Here is a 17,494-nt window from a genome sequence, read left to right as displayed (position 1 = left end):
CTTGATAACATCGTAGAGATTTTTCATATTACTACATGTAGTCAATCTAATTCTTTTGAAGAGTGGAATAATATTCCATTTTATGGATGTAAATCACATTTTGAAAGTAAGGCACATTAAATTTTTAGATAATGTATTAAACTTGGATGTTCTGCTTCCTGTAGTTAAATTGCTGCTTGTAAGAAAATGAATTAAATGGTGTGTGATAAAACACATACTTTAAGATCAGAGGGTACTGTGGGGCCCAGTGGTTTGAACGAGCCTGGCAGAGTAACTTGGGAATGCTGTTGAAATACAAACTCTCATATTTACTCCAAATCTATTAAGTCAGAGTCTCTAGGGATGGGACCTAGGGAATACAATCTTCAGAGGCATGTAGGGAAGTGTGAAACATTCAGGTTTGAGAGCCTGTGAAAACAATTCCTCAGCTTTCAAACAACCAATATCTTAACATACACTTACCATTGAATCATGGGAAGTTCAATAGAATAAAAAAAATACATATATATGTATATACACTTAGCAAAATGAGTATATGCAGAATTGGGAATTTTTTTCTTTTTTGAGAGGCCTACCATTCATAATAATGTACCCAAATTTTGGGTTATATGCCCCTTTTTATGTGTCTTTTTTAAGTAGAATCGCTTTAGAAATAATCAGGAAACTAAATAAAAGTCATTGACCAATGGAATAATAAATGGAATAGGGAAGAAGTATATCTAGTTTTCCCATGGTATTATAAGAGTAGATTTATTGATACTGTAGAATAATTTTTTTAACTTTTTTTTTTTGAGACAAGAGTCTCACTCTGTCACGCAGGCTGGAGTGCAGTAGTGCAACCTCAACTCCCGGTTCAAGCGATGCTCCTGCCTCAGCCTCCAGAGTATCTGGGATTACAGGTGCCGCCACCACATCCTGTTAATTTTTGTATTTTTAGTGCAGATGGGGTTTCGCCATGTTGGCCAGGCTGGTCTTGAACTCCTGGCCTCATGTGATCCACCCACCTCAGCCTCCCAAAGTGCTGGGATTGACAGGCGTGAGCCACTATGCCCAACCTAGAATAATTTTCTGTTTATTTATGAAAGTTTGGTGGTTTAAGGCCAAATATTCACCATCACCATATATGAACTTTTCCATTAGGGTAGTAAGAAACTTACGAGACTGGTACAGCAAGTAAATATTTGTGATTTTTATTAATACGCCCTTAAAGTCCAGAACTAAAATATTATTACATAAAACTCTTCTTTTGGGTATATCCACAGCTCTTTGAATATGTCCATATAGATAAAAGTAATTATATAAAAGTATTTATTAGAAAAATCAACAGGCTGGGCACAGTGGCTCAGACCTATAATCCGAACACTTTGGAAGGCTGAGGTGGGGGAATCACTTGATTCCAATAGTTGGAGACCAGCCTGGGCAACATAGTGAGACCTCATCTTTACAAAGCATTTAAAAAAAAGTAGCTGGGCATGGTGGCACATGCCTGTGTCCTAGCTACTCGAGAAGCTAAGATGGGAGGATTGCCTGAGCCCAGGAGGTTGAGGCTACAGTGAGCTATGATCACTCCACTGCAATCCAGCCTGGATGACAGAGCAAGACTCTGTCTCAAAATAAAACAGAAACAACCCACCTAGCCAAGCCTGGTGGCTCATGCCTGTACTCCTAGCTATTTGGGAGGTGAAGGATCACTTGAACCTGGGAGGTCAAGGTTGCAAGGAGCCATGATTGCTACACTGCACTCCAGCCTGGGCAACAGAGTGAGACCCTGTCTTTAAAAAAAAAAAAAAAAAAAAAGGCCGGGCGCGGTGGCTCACGCCTGTAATCCCAGCACTTTGGGAGGCCGAGGCAGGCAGATCATGAGGTCAGGAAATCGAGACCATCCTGGCTAACACAGTGAAACCCCATCTCTACTAAAAAAAATACAAAAAATTAGCCGGGCATGGTGGAGGGCGCCGGTAGTCCCAGCTACTCAGGAGGCTGAGGCAGGAGAATGGCATGAACCCGGGGGGGTGGAGCTTGCAGTGAGCCGAGATTGCACCACTGTGCTCCAGCCTGGGCGACAGAGCGAGACTGCGTCTCAAAAAAAAAAAAAAAGGAGAGAAAAATCAACAGGAATTATCAGCTAGTGAGGTTAGTATTATGCCTTATTTTGTGCTTGATGTACAGTAAAAATGTAATTAATTTAGACCAACTTGGATGAACATAGTTTATTCTGATTTTTGCATGGTCAATATTCTTCAAGGGATGTATAGAATTTAAATATAACTATAATTTCTGAAAAATGCTGTGGATTTCTGAATTAGTCAAATTAATAGCTTATTTTATCATAAAGTTCTCTCTCATAATGTCTGTTATGCTTTTTCTATTGTTGAAGAACAATTTCTGTGAGGGAAGTATCTCGGCTTCTCCCTTGAATTCCAGAAAATCTGATCCAGTTACACCCAAGTCTGAAAAGAAAAGTAAGAACAAACAAAGAAACACTGGAGATATTCAGAAGTAAGTGAACATGACTATGAATTATTTGTTGACCTCCTACTGTATGCTAGCGTTTTCTGTTCATAGAGACTACTACTGATTCTCAAAGTTTGGTCCGTGAACTTTGTATGAAAATAGTCTGAGGTTGAGGTAAATTGAAAAGGAGAGAGCTACTCACACAGCTTCCTCTTGGCTTCTCACTCAGCCACTTACTGTGGCAGATTCATACTTTTATCTTACTGCCTCAGGATTTCCAGTTTTCTCAAAGTGAACCATTGGATTCCTCTTTCTCTTGGTTTAAATTCAGATGAAAAAAATGGGCCCCAGATAGGCTTGTCTTCATTGAAAGAGTTTACAATTTGTCATTTCTTCTCTATTACACAAAATGCATGAGCCAGGTAGACAAAGGTGGCGTGATTGAGTTTCACCACAGCACCCCTCCAGGGTCAGGTGCTAGGTGGAGTTGGTGGCTTTATGCAAACATCAGCTTTCCCATGGTAACTCACAGTTGGAAAAGTTTAAAAACCACAATCTAGACTTGAAAAATACATAAGGACTTCTGGTTCAACTGAGGAAATATGTGCAGGTAACTCATCTCCTTCCAAGATTTGTTGGAATTTTGTATTTGAGGTGGGAGGAAGCTTAGGAGAAGAGAATGTTAAATGAGGGAGGTACTATTAAAAAAAAAAAAGATGTGACAATATCAGTGTCACCAGTACTCATAATGTGCAAAGTAAAAATGAGAAAACCGCTAAAATGCAGAAGTATTTCATATTGATACAATATTCTGTTTAAGGCTATAACTCATGAATCTTTATATATCTAAATATATACTTTGAAATACATAAAAATAAAAAATTACCAGAGATACAAGAAAAAACTAAGGATTTAAAAGCAAAAATTGAGAAACTGATGGATTAAAGTTGTAACAATATTAAAAACAGATAAAGTCTGTTTTCTAGAATATATGAAAACTCTTATAACTCAACAACAGAAGACAAATAATTAAAAACTGGACAAAGGGACTTGAGTAGACATTTTTCCCATGATGTACAAATGGCCAATAAGTACACGAAAATATGTTTAACATCATTAGTTATTAGGGAAATGCATATCAAAACCACAGGGAGATAGCATTTCATACCCATTAGGATAGCTGTAATCCACAAAAAGGGAAAATAATAAGTGTTGACAAAGATGTGGAGAAATTGGAATCCTTGCGCATTGCTTGGTAGGAATGTAAAGTGGTATCGTGGCTGCAGAAAACAGTTGGTGATTCCTTGAAAAGTTAAACGGAATTAGCATATGACCCAGCAATTCCACTCCTAGGTATGTACCCAAAGGAATTGAAAGCAGGTATTCAAACAAATACTTGTACATGAATATTTGTGTCAACATTATTCAAATAACCGAAAGGTAGAAACAACCCAAATGTCCATTAACAAATGAATGGGTAAACAAAATGTGGCATTCCATTTTATGTGAATTACACCTCAATTCAAAAGTTTAAAAATGAGTAACAGGATTATATAGTTTTAAAATTAAGAAAAATTTCTTAACAACTTGTTGATTAAAGAGTAAATTTTGTTGGAAATACAGAACTGAAAATATGCATGAAAACTGGTATGTGGCTAAAGTGGTATTTAGAAGGCTTTACGTGCCGTATCAGAAAAGAAGAAAGGGCAGCCAGGTGTTGTGGCACGTACCTGTAATCCCAGCTACATGGGAGGCTGAGGCAGGAGGATTGCTTAAGCCCAAGGAGTTTGAGTTTGGGACCAGCTTGGATAGCATAGCAAGATCCTGTTTCTAAAAAAAAAAAAAAAAAGCCAGGGACAGTGGCTCATGCCTATAATCCCAGCACTTTGGGAGGCTGAGGTCTGAGGTGGTAGGATTGCTTGAGGCCAGGAGGAGTTCAAGACCAGCCTGGGCAACATAGTAAGACCCTGTCTCTACACAAAATAAAAAAATTAGCCAAATGCAGTGGCACATGCCTGTAACCCCAGCCACTTGGGAGGCTGAGGTGGGAGAATTGCTTGAGCCCAAGAGGTCGAAGCTGCAGTGAGCTATGATCATGTCTCAAAAAAAAAAACAGCAGCTGAAAACGTATTTAAAAAGACAATTCCAGGAATACATTGCTGGTTTAATGGTAGAAAATGAATCACTGCAAGTTATTCAATTAGCTGTATAAATATGAAATACACGAGATGATAATTCTTAATGAAGTGGTAACAGAAGGAAACTTTCTTAACCTGTTGAAGGATATCTACCAAAATCTTACATCACATATCATACTTATGTGTGGAACATCATACTTATAGTGGAACATCGAAATTATTTGCTTTTTTTTTTTTCCAGACAGTCTTTCTTGCCCTCTCACCCAGGCTAGAGCGCAGTGGTGCGATCATGGCCCGCTGCAACCTCAAACTCCTGGGTACAAGTGATCCTCCCGCCTGGGCCTCCCAAGGTGCCTGGATTACAGGAGTGAGCCGCCACGCCCAGCCATTCCCCTTGTAAGGTCAGGAATACGCAAGGGTGGCCTGCTACTCTCCACCTGCATTCAGACTCATGCTGGAGATTTTAGTCTGCACAGTAACACAATAAAAGATAAAACATATCAGCCTGGAAAGGAAGGAAAAAGCAGCTATCATTCTTCAGAGGTGGTATAATTATCTATGTAGAAAACCCAAAAAATCAGAGGTACATTTTTAGAATGAAGATTTTAGCAAGGTTGCCAGATATAAAATCTGTACAAAAAGTCAATTGTAAAATGTAGCTTTAAAAATACTCTGTCGACAGTAGTATCAGAAAATAAAAGTACTTAAAAATAAATGTATTAAAATCTGAGGCAAGCATGGTGGCTCATGCCTATAATCCCAGCACTTCGGGAGACTGAGGCAAGAGGATTGCTTGAGCCCAGGAGTTCAAGACGAGCCTGAGCTGCACAGGGAGACCCTATCTCTTAAAATTAAAAAATTAACCAGGCATGATGATGCACACCTGTAGTCCCAGCTACTCAGGTGGCTGAGGCAGGAGGATCACTTGAGCCTGGGAGGTTACGGCTGCAGTGAGCTGTGATTTTACCACTGCACTCCAGCCTGGGCAACAGACAAGACCATGTCTCAGAAAAATAAAAATCTGTGAGACCCGTGGAGAAAATTGTATTATATTAAATATACAATATTCATGGATTAGAAGATGCCTAATACTACAAAATGGTCAGATCTCCTCAGACTGATCTATAGAGTCAGTGCAATTCGAATCAGAATTCCAACTTTTCAAATTTTTTTTTTGAGACGGAGTCTTGCTCAGAATCACACAATACTAATCGCTAAAGTGTTTAGAGATGCAAAAGTGTGGTAAATCTGTTTTAAAAAGTAAGATATAAGAAACTCAGGATAGTATGAGGTGGGAGATGACGAGGCCCCATAGGAGACTTTCAAACCAATGATTTCTTTTCCCTTCAACCAAGTAATAAGCATATGGGCTTTCATGGTAATATAGATTTTTAAACTTTTTAGAAGAATAACACATTTTTTTGTTTTGTTTTTAATGGACCACAGAGCAGCAAACACATATTTTAAAGTGCACCAGTCTTCGGCACCATAAGACAGGGTAAAAAAGAAAAAGTAAAAAATTTAAAAAGACGGTGCACCAATCCTAAGTATACTTTCTGGTGAATTTTTGTGTGTGTATAAACCACCCTCCAGATGAAGACAGGGAATATTTACAAAGGTTTGCTCGTGCCCTTTCCCTTTCCAGTCAGTGTCCCGCTCCCCGTAACCGTGCTGTACTGTGATTCTTACATGTATTGTATGACTGTTCTCTCATAAACTTTGTTTTCATGAGGCAGACTTGGAAAGATCTTAAGACATTAGTGAAAAAAGCAAATCACAAGCCGGGCGCAGTAGCTTACGCGTGTAATCCTAGCACTTTGGGAGGGTGAGGCAGGCAGATCACTTGAGGTCAGGAGTTCAAAACCAGCCTGGCCAACATGGTGAAACCCCGTTTCTACTAAAAATACAAAAAAAATAGCCAGGCGTGGTGGCGGGCACCTGTAATCCCGCTACTGGGGAGGCTGAGCCAGGAGAATTGCTTGAACCTGGGAGGCGGAGGTTGCAGTGAGCCGAGGTCACACCACTGCACTCCAGCCTGGGCGATACTCTGTCTCAAAAAAAAAAAAAAAAAGCGTGAGGCTGGGTGTGTTGGCTCATACCTGCAATCCCAGCACTTTGGGAGGCCAAGGCAGGTGGATCACTTGAGCCTAGGAGTTTGAGACCAGCCTGGGCAACATGCGGAAACCCTGTCTCTACAAAAAATAACAAAAATTAGCCGGACGTGGTGTGCCTGTGGTCTCAGATGTTTGGGAGACTGAGGTGGCAGGATCACTTGAACCTGGGAGGTCAAGGCTGCCGTGAGCTATGATGGTGCTACTGCACTTCAGCCTTGGTGACAGAGCAAGACCCTGCCTTAAAAAAATAATGAAGCCAGGCACAGTGGCTCACACCTGTAATCCCAGCACTTTGGGAGGCTGAGGTGGGTGGATCACCTGAGGTCAGGAGTTCAAGACCAGCCTGGCCAACATGGCGAAACCCCATCTCTACTAAAAATACAAAAATCAGCCGGGTGTGGTGGTGAGCACCTGTAATCCCAGCTACTCGGGAGGCTGAGGCAGAGAGAATTGCTTAAAACTCAGGAGGTGGAGGTTGCAGTGAGCTGAGACTGCACCACTGCACTCCAACCTGGGCAATAGAGTGAGACGCCGTCTCAAAAAATAAAATAAAATAAAATAATGGCCAGGCGCGGTGGCTCACACCTGTAATCCTAACACTTTGGGAAGCCGAGGTGGGCGGATCACCTGAAGTCAGGAGTTCAAGACCAGCCTGGCTGTCCTGTCTCTACCAAAAATACAATACTTCTGAGGTCAAGCATTCGAGATCAGCCTGTCTCTACCAAAAATACAAAAATTTGCTGGGCATGGTGGTGCATGCCTGTAATCCCAGCTACTCGGGAGGCTGAGGCAGGAGAGTTGCTTAAACCCGGGAGGCAGAGGTTGCAGTGAGCAGAGATCGTGCCATTGTACTTCAGTCTGGGCGATAGAGCAAGACTCTGTCCCCCAAAAAATAAAATAACTAAAATAAACAAAATCAAAAAGAGTGTGTATTTCATAGAGATCATATTTTTTAAAAATTGATTACATATGTTAAAAGGAGAACCTTAGACAAATTAACAGAGTTTAATTGAGCAAAGGACAATTCACAAATTGGGCAGCCTCTTGAGCCAGAGTAGGCTGAGAGCGACTCCCATGGAGCCACATGGCGGAAGAAGATTAACGGACAGAAAAGGGAACGTGATGTATGGAAAGCAGAGATGAGGTGCAGACACAGCCAGAGTGGTTACAGTTTGGCATTTGCCTTATTTGAACATGATTTGAACAGTTGGCCCCCTTTGGCCAAAGCTTGGTGACTGGCACAAGAGTAGTTTACAGGCTGTTTACACCTCCATTTAGGCTGTAGTTCACTATATACAGAGAAATCTTTGGGCTGAACTTAAAATATGTAAGGAGGCAGCTTTAGGCTAAACTTAATTTAAAACATAAAAGGAAGCAAATGGCAATGGATCCCAAAAATTCAGACTCAAGGAAAAAAGAAAAAAAAAAGTTCTTAAAACATGGGAAGGGAAAGGGTTGATGACATATATTTCCTGTATTTCTGTTTTGTTTAAGAGACAGGGTCTCACTGTTACCCAGGCCATAGTGGCAAGAAAATAGCTCACTGCAGCCTCAAACTCTTGGGCTCAAGCGATCCTCCCACCTCAGCCTTCAGAGTAGCTGGGACTATAGGCACACGCCATTATGTCCAGCTAATTTTTCTTTTTAATTTTTTGTAGAGATGGGTCTTGCCGTGTTGTCCAGTTTTCGGACTCCTGGCCTCAAACGATCCTCCCACCTCAGCCTCCCAAAGTGTTAGAATTACAGGCATGAACCACCACGGCCAGTTCTGCTTATTTTCAGAATGAGCATGTATTCATACATTACTTGGTTATTATAAATAAGGAATATCCAAGAGAGTTAATGAATCTTCAGTGATTCTGTTGGATAAGTAATAACATTTTGTTCTCTGCTTATGAACGTCAAAACAACTGTTATAACAGTGATACTTTGGTACTGGTATACCTCGTAAGTAGTGGTCCAGCATCGGCATTGGCAGAAAGAATTCTTCAGCCTAAAGAAACTAAATGAGACTAAGCTTCTTTTCAACTGAAAATTTGGTTCTTGTTCTTCAAAGTTAACAGAGTAAATATATAGATTGATATAACTAAATATATGGGTGAGGTACTCTTGTTTGCCCATAATGAATATTCATTAGTTCTTTATATGAGATCTTTGTTTAGGTTTGATTGTTCCATATGCTACTTGTTGGTGCTTTTGACACAGTGTAACTTATGGATTTGTCTATTATTTATAGTCACTTTTTTTCTTTAATTCTAAAAGCAATGGCTAGCTGTTCTTTGAAAATCACCCAAAGTTACCACCATTTGGAGACAACCAACATTTTGGGAAATTTCTGCCATTTGTAAACATAGTTATATGCATGTTTGGATATTTTACAATTTTTAAACTATACCTACCATCTTGTAGCCTGCCTTTTCTATTCCCCGTTCTTTTATAACATTTTCCATTCTATTAAAAATGTAGTGTTTTCAGTGGCAAACAGCCTGTTATATTGAAGATTCTTAGAAATGTAAAGATATGACCAGGTGCAGTGGCTCACGCCTGTAATCTCAACGCTTAGGGAGGCCGAGGCAGGCGGATCACCTGAGGTCAAGAGATTGAGACCATCCAGGCCAACGTGGTGAAACCCTGTCTCTATTAAAAATACAAAAATTAGCAGGGCATGGTGGCGTGTGCCTGTAGTCCCAGCTACTCAGGAGGCTGAGGCAGGAGAATCGCTTGAACCCGGGAGGCGGAGGTTGCAGTGAGCCAAGATCATGTCACAGCACTCCAGCCTGGCGACAGAGTGATACTCTGTCTCAAAAAAAAAGAAAGAAATCTAAAGATATGTGTTTCTAAGAAGAGAGTTGAAGGCCAGGCACGGTGGCTCACGCATGTTATCCCAGCACTTTGGGAGGCCGAAGCAGGCGGATCACCTGAGGTCAGGACTTTGAGACCAGCCTGGCCAACATGGTGAAACCCCGTCTCTACTAAAAATACAAAAATTAGCTGGACGTGGTGGCACATGCCTGTAGTCCCAACTACTCAGGAGGCTGAGGCAGGAGAATCGCTTGAACCTGGGAGGTGGGGTTGCAGTGAGCCGAGATTGCACCAATGCACTCCAGCCTGGGTGACAGAGCAAGACTCTGTCTCAGAAAAAAAAAAAAGAAGAGAGTTGATATAAAGGTATATATGATAACATCTCTATACCAGAATAGTAAGGAATTTAATCGTGGACTTTTTCCCAATAGTAGAGATTTAAAATGTAGTGAACAGCCAACATTTCCAGCATAAAGAAGAAACTAACATATCCTTTCTCCTAGTTTAAAGCATCATTTTCATTACTTTTGGGAAGACTATAGAGTCTTGCATTGTTTTGATGCTATCTGCTTTTTTAAGCTTTTTTCAAGAATTAAGAAATATTTACACCGGGCGCAGTGGCTCACGGCTGTAATCCCAGCACTTTGGGAGGCTGAGACAGGTGGATCACCTGAGGGTCAGGAGTTCGAGACCAGCCTGACCAACATGGTGAAACCCGTCTCTACTAAAAATACAAAAATTAGCCGGGCGTGGTGGCGGGCGCCTGTAATCCCAGCTACTCAGGAGGCTAAGGCAGGAAAATCGCTTAAACCCGGGAGCGGAGGTTGCAGTGAGCTGAGATCGCGCCACTGCACTCCAGCCTGGGCGACAGAGGGAGACTCCGTCTCAAAAAAAAGAAAAGAAAAAAAATATTTAGCCAGGCTCAGTGGCTCACGCCTGTAATCCCAGCACTTTGGGAGGCCAAGGTGGGCGGATCACGAGGTCAGGAGATCAAGACCATCCTGGCTAACACGGTGAAACCTCGTCTCTACTAAAAATACAAAATATTAGCTGGGCGTGGTGGCGGGCGCCTGTAGTCCCAGCTACTTGGGAGGCTGAGGCAGGAGAATGGCGTGAACCCGGGAGGCGGAGCTTGCAGTGAGCGGAGATCGTACCACTGCACTCCAGCCTGGGTGACAGAGCGAGACTCTATCTCAAAAAAAAAAAAAGAAAAAAAAATATTTAGATTTGACTTTTACTTCCTTTTCTGTTTTTCACTAAAATATCAATACTCAATCATTTAAGTTTTGTCCTGGAATTGACCAAAATATCTGAAGCACGGAAATGAGATACACTCTGATAAAACAGCCAAGCAGCAAACCAGACAACCTTCGGTATAAATAGCTTTATTATGTTGGGTACATACCATCTGTCTTTGAAAGCATTGAAACTTTGGTAAACTTTTCTTTTAGGTATTTGACACCGAAATCTCAGTTTGGGTCAGCCTCACACTCTGAAGCTGTGCAAGAAGTCAGGAAAAACTCCGTATCTAAGGTATGCTGAAGATGTTCTGAGTTTTGCTAGTTCATTAATGCTATAGATTAGTGCTATCCATAGTTTTCTACCTTTTAACAAAAGCCACTATAGTTAATCAAACACCCTGTCTGAGTCCTCTTAGGCTCACCTAGAGAAAAAGCACTTTTTCTCTAAAGGAAACTACAATTTTTTAAATAAACATACTACAAAAAGCAAAGTTTTTCTCTAAGAGAGTGAATATTTTCGCCTTTGCGGTTAGTATGATCTGTGTCACAGCTTCTCAGCTACGCTGGTGTAGTGTGAAAGCATCTGTAGATAATATGTAAACACATCAGCTTGAATGCATTCCAGTAAAACTTTGTTTACAAAAACAGGCAGGAGGCTGGATTTGGTCCATGAGCCATAGATTACTGATCCTTGACCTATGTAATCCAAACTCACAAAACTGAATAGGTTATACCTGGCACCAGCTTCACTTAGAATGTTACAAGATGAAGCCGAATGCGGTGGCTCACGCCTGTAATCCCAGCACTTTGGGAGACTGAGGCAGGTGGATCATCTGAGGTCGGGGGTTCGAGACCAGCCTGACCAACATGGAGAAACCCCATCTCTACAAAAAATACAAAATTAGCTGGGTGTGGTGGTACATGCCTGTAACCCCAGGTACTTGGGAGGCTGAGGCAGGAGAATTGCTTGAACCTGGGAGGTAGAGGTTGCGGTGAGCTGAGATCGTGCCGTTGCCCTCCAGCCTGGGCAACAAGAACGAAACTCTGTTTCAAAAAAAAAAAAAAAAAAAAAAAAAAAAGAATATTACAAGATGGGAGGCCAAGCACGGTGGCTCATGCCTGTAATCCCAGCACTTTGAGAGGCTGAGGCAGGCAGAAAGTTGGGAGTTCGAGACCAGCCTGGCCAATGTGGTGAAACCCCCATCTCTACTAAAAATACCAAAAAAAAAAAAAAAAAAAATTAGCCAGGTGTGGCACATACCTGTAGTCCCTGCTACTCAGGAGGCTGAGGCAGGAGTATTGCTTGAACCCAGAAGGTGGAGGTTGCAGTGAGCTGAGATGGTGCCATTGCACTCCAGCCTGGATGACAGAGTGAGACTCCACCTCAAAAAAAAAAAAAAAAAATTACAAGATGAGAAAAAGTATGCTAGTAAGGCAGCATCAGGCATGTGTGTTCAGCAGGAGTCCCCAGCAGCAGAGCTCCAAGGTGATAGCCTGGAAAAAGGCCACACAAGTGAGTGTATTAACTACTTTGAGACCGCATGCCCTGTAAGGGTCAATTATTTCATAACAAACAATGGGTGTAGCTTCCAGGGGTCTTGGTGAGAAATACACCCAGTCAAGTTACTTATAGAAGTAACTTATAGAAGTCCCAAGCTTTGTCTTCCAAACACTAGGTGTTCTTTTTTGCTTGTTTGTTTTGTTTTGTTTATTTTTTGAGAGAGAATCCATCGTCCAGGCTGGAGTACAGTGGATGCTCGGTGCATCCTCAGCTTCCCTGGTAGCTGGGACTACAGGCTTATACCCCCACGCCCAGCTAATTTTTGTATTTTTAGTAGAGATGGGGTTTCATCATGTTGGCCAGGCTGGTCTCAAACTCCTGACCTCAGGTGAGCTGTCCGCCTCAGCCTCCCGAAGTGCTGTGATTACAGGCATGAGCCACCGTGCCCAGCCATGTTACAGATATCTTTAAATATCATTTATACTTATCTCTACATTGATATTAGACTGCAGTTGTGCCTTGTGGCAAAACAGAGAGTGGGTGTACTACCTCAGGGATGACACAGATAATGAGATACTATGAGTTATTAGACTGGCTGGTAGATCCTATTATTTAGTGTATTATAGATGCACATTATTACCTCACATTTTTTTGAACCTTTTAATGATTGTGTTTACAACATAAATTGTTCCTTTTGTAAAGCTACTATATATATTAATTTTTTAGTTAAAAACATTATTCTCAGAAGTGGTCTGTAAGCTTCACCTAAATGCCAAAAGGAGGGTCCACGGTAGAGAAAAGAGTTAAAAACCCCTATGCTGGCAGACCTTTGTAAGGTGAAAGAAGGTCAGGTCCTGATACCAGCTATTGGCCATATTTGGAATCTAGTCTGTGGGTTTTAATCTGTAGGTTTTCATGGGAGTGAAAATGAAGTAATAGCTTAATCTAAATTTGCCCATGAAATAAAAATACTATTAAGAATAAATATACACCTACTTGGGAGGCTGAGGCAGGAGAATCACTTGAACCTGGGAGGTGAAGGTCGCAGTGAGCTGAGACTGCGCCACTGCACTCCAGCCTGGGAGACAGAGCACGACTCTGGAAAAAAAAAGAAAAGAAAGAAAGAAATATACCTTATTAGTAATAATAATGTATAGTGACAGTTCAGCTGTAGTATCAGTGTAATCAGACTTACATCTTACGATTTGATATTTTCCCCTGGTTCACTCAGTCTTTTTCTGTTTTCTGCAGGACATTGACAGTAGTGATAGGAAAAGCCCAACAGGGCAAGACACAGAAATAGAAGATATGCTGACACTTTCTCCACAGATATCCCTTGGAATTGGAGAACAAGGTGCAGATTCTTCAATAGAGTCCCCTATGCCATGGTTATGTGCCTGTGGTGCCGAATGGTACCATGAAGGAAACGTCAAAACAAGACCAAGCAATCATGGGAAAGAGTTATGTGTCTTAAGTCACGAGCGACCTAAAACCAGAGTTCCCTACTCGAAAGAAACTGCAGTTATGCCTTGTGGCAGAACAGAAAGTGGGTGCGCCCCCACATCAGGGGTGACACAGACAAATGGAAACAACACAGGTGAGACAGAAAATGAAGAGTCGTGCCTACTGATCAGTAAGGAGATTTCCAAAGGAAAAAACCAAGAATCTTCCTTTGAAGCAGTCAAGGATCCATGCTTTTCTGCAAAAAGAAGAAAAATGTCCCCCGAATCTTCCCCAGATCAAGAGGAAACAGAAATAAACTTTACCCAAAAACTGATAGATTTGGAGCATCTACTGTTTGAGAGACATAAACAAGAAGAACAGGACAGGTTATTGGCATTACAACTTCAGAAGGAGGTGGATAAAGAGCAAATGGTGCCAAACCGGCAAAAAGGATCCCCAGATGAGTATCACTTACGCGCTACATCCTCCCCTCCAGACAAAGTGCTAAATGGACAGAGGAAGAATCCCAAAGATGGGAACTTCAAAAGGCAAACTCATACAGAGCATCCAACACCAGAGAGAGGCTCAAGGGGCAAAAATAGGCAAGTGTCTTTAAAGATGCAGTTGAAGCAGTCAGTTAATAGAAGAAAGATGCCAAATTCTACTAGAGATCACTGTAAGGTATCCAAAAGTGCTCACTCCCTACAGCCTAGCATTTCACAGAAAAGTGTTTTTCAGATGTTTCAGAGATGCACAAAGTAAGGCCTGGTAAAGGGAGTGCTTTGTGATCTAGTAAAGCTGGAATGTGAAGCTCTTTCCTGTCATGGAATCTTCATCCATGTGTCATTCATGCTGCTCTCTAGGCACACTCATTGTCCTTAATGAAGGTCTGTGTGATCGTAAGGACTGCATAGACACATGAGCTTCTGCACAGCTCAGCGGTAAGCAGGGGTCCCCTGTCGTTTCCCTTCTTAATAACAGATGTGTATTAAGCTTTACAATTCTTGGAGATATCTTAAGCTTTGGCCAACTCCAGGAAATCTTCAAGTGCCATTGTCTTTCCAAAAACTGCATGTTTTATGGCCTTTGCTCACCTTTTTGTCGTGACTGGTAATCAAAGCAAGATTATACTATTCTGAGTGATTAAGGAGCCCATGCAAGGTTTAAAATCCATTTTCTTGCTATTGTCCAATGTTTACAGAGTACTCAAAAGGTTTTCCTAAAGTAATCTAATTTCCATCTCCAATTTAATTCAATTTTCAGCATTGTAGCATTTCCTTTGGTGTTTTTTTTTTTTTTTTTTTTTTTTAAGACGGAGTTTCAAAATTTGGATTCATATTCATATGTGGGAAATCCCAGATTTTTTTTTTTTTTTTTTTGAGACAGAGTCTTGCTCTATCACCCAGGCTGGAGTGCAATGGCGCGATCTCAGCTCACTGCAACCTCCGCCTCCCAAGTTCAAGCGATTCTCCTGCCTCAGCCTCCCGAGTTGCTGGGATCACAGGCATGTGCCACTACACCCAGCTATTTTTTTTTTTTTTTTTTTTGTATTTTTAGTAGAGATGGGATTTCACCATGTTGGCCAGGCTGGTCTTGAACTCCTGACCTCAGGTGATCCACCTGCTTCGGCCTCCCAGAGTACTGGGATTATAGGCGTGAGCCACCACGCCCGGCCTGTTTCCTTTGGTTTAAAGTGGATTCGAATCAGTGTTAAATCTGAAAATCAGGGTTTTCTAGGAAATTGGGAATTAGTTGCCAGAAAGGAAACTGAACTATGCAGAAGGAGTTAAGAGCTGGGATGAGGCTGGATGAGGTGACTGACAGTCTGGATCATTGAAACTGATTGGGTGGTTGGTCAGAAACGGGTCCAGATGAGGATGAGGCTGGATGGGGTGACTGACAGTCTGGATCACTGAAACTGGTCCACTCTGACGCAGCAGGGGCAGTTTGGCAGAGCATCCTCTTCCCTTGTCCTTGTGAAAGAACACAGGAAACATTTGGGTTTTACAGCTTTTCGCACCCTACTATCAGGCATCAGAATCAAAATTAGTTACTAAATTGGGTGAATTTTTGGAAACCTGCATTTCTATTCATCTGCTATTCCAGAAAAAAATGGGAATGTATTACAGGAGAGTTACCTCACAGTGTCTTATGTTGTGGAACCTGAAACATAACCACGTGTTTTCTTATATGATCATTTGTGTTGATACTGCTTTTATTTGAGTTTATGAACAGAAATAGAAAGTATGGTGCTTGGATTTTGCCCTTTCTTACTCCTGAAAGTTAAATCAGAAGACACTGATTTCATTTTGTGAAATTTAGCTCAGAGACGATTGATCTTTTGTTTCATTAATATGAACAACTATTAGTAAAAAATAGCTTTAACAGCATTTCTGCTGATATCTAGTAATCTATTCTTTTAATGTGAAAATACGATAAAATGTCCTGGAGCTAATTCTAGCTTAAATTTGCCAGTATTTCTGTATGTCATTAAGGTTTTTTCCTCTAAGTTTGGTAATAGAAATTTTGTTAATCTTTGCATACTTGATGGCATCTGTGTCAGTGCTGATTGGGTAATTATAAATTCTGTGCTAATTTAAAACTTAATTTGCCTCTTAAGGTGATTGTCCTCTGAGTAATGATTGTAGTTAAATGAAGTATAGCTTGCAACTATACTATCACATGGGTCGTTAAGTAAAAATAAATAAACTAACCAAATTTGTCTGAGACAGGCTAAGATCAATCTTCTCATCAAACCAATTTTTCTCTAAGAGCAATTTCACTTTAAGTTTTAGGGTGGACATTCTTGAATGCCTCAAATTAAACGTTATCTATTTAATCTTCCTGGAATAGTCTGTGACCAAAAAGGAGGGTGTGATGTATTTAGGTGTAAATATATCACATATATGGTGAGATATATTTGGGATTTATATATTCAGCTCATTCTCTGTGAAGAAGTCTTCCCGACTAAAATTGGTTTCAAGATAAACTAATTTCTCTGTTAGTATTTCTACTCTGCCTACCATGTATGCCTTTTTGTTAGAAACTAATAAATGTATCAGTCACTAGCATGTACTGGTCCTTTTTCCTCTCATTTTTGTGGAAAGGATATGCAAACGTTGAATTTCTCAGGGAGTACTAAGGCTGTGCAGAGGCTGAGAATCTGAAAAATAAAATACTAAAAATAAAAACGGATTATTATGTGTATTTTACCACAACTTAAAAATATGTAAAAATCAGCTACGTGAAAATTAAAAGTTCTGCATAACAAAAACTACCATCAAGGGAAATTGGAAGCTGTGGCAAACTTGGGAAGAAATAGTTGCAGTTCATCACAAAGAGCTAATTTCCTTTATGTAAAGTATCCTCCAGTTCATTAGGAAAAGACCAATAACTCGGCCGGGCATGGTGGCTCACACCTGTAATCCCAGCACTTTGGGAGGCCGAGGCAGGCAGATCACCTGAAGTCAGGAGTTTGAAACCAGCCTGGCCAACATGGGGAAACCCCATCTCTACTAAAAATACAAAAATTAGCCGGGTGTGGTGGCGTGTGCCTGTAATCCCAACTATTTGGGAGGCTGAGGCAGAGAATTGCTTGAACCCAGGAGGCGGAAGTTGCAGTGAGCCAAGATTGCGCCACTGCACTCCAGCCTGGGTGACAGAGTAAGACTCCATCTCAAAAAAAAAAAAAAAGAAAAAGAAAAAAAGAAAAGTCCTCAATAGGAGAACTAGAAATGCTTATGTTCCCAAGAAACATCATTCACAAGAAAGTAACTATAACCGGTTCTGAACTATTAGGTG

At 41.0% G+C, this 17,494-nt stretch overlaps 1 protein-coding gene across 1 annotated transcript in view; it reads left to right on the top strand.

Annotated features, from left to right (window-relative positions):
• Positions 1 to 16,764, top strand: part of RNF168 (ring finger protein 168) — a 34,461-nt gene extending 17,697 nt beyond the window's left edge. Inside the window, exons 4-6 of the mRNA XM_031009680.3 lie at positions 2,378 to 2,499; positions 10,960 to 11,041; positions 13,502 to 16,764. Coding sequence (XP_030865540.2) covers positions 2,378 to 2,499; positions 10,960 to 11,041; positions 13,502 to 14,455 — 1,158 coding nt within the window. The 3' untranslated portion in view covers positions 14,456 to 16,764. The remainder of the gene's footprint in view (positions 1 to 2,377; positions 2,500 to 10,959; positions 11,042 to 13,501) is intronic.
• Positions 16,765 to 17,494: the final 730 nt, after the last annotated feature.

This window comes from Gorilla gorilla, chromosome 2 (genome assembly GCF_029281585.2).
Source record: "Gorilla gorilla gorilla isolate KB3781 chromosome 2, NHGRI_mGorGor1-v2.1_pri, whole genome shotgun sequence".
NCBI classification, from domain to species: Eukaryota; Metazoa; Chordata; class Mammalia; order Primates; family Hominidae; genus Gorilla; species Gorilla gorilla.
Note: the sequence above shows the minus strand (reverse complement) of the source record. Positions and strands in the feature narration are given on the sequence as shown.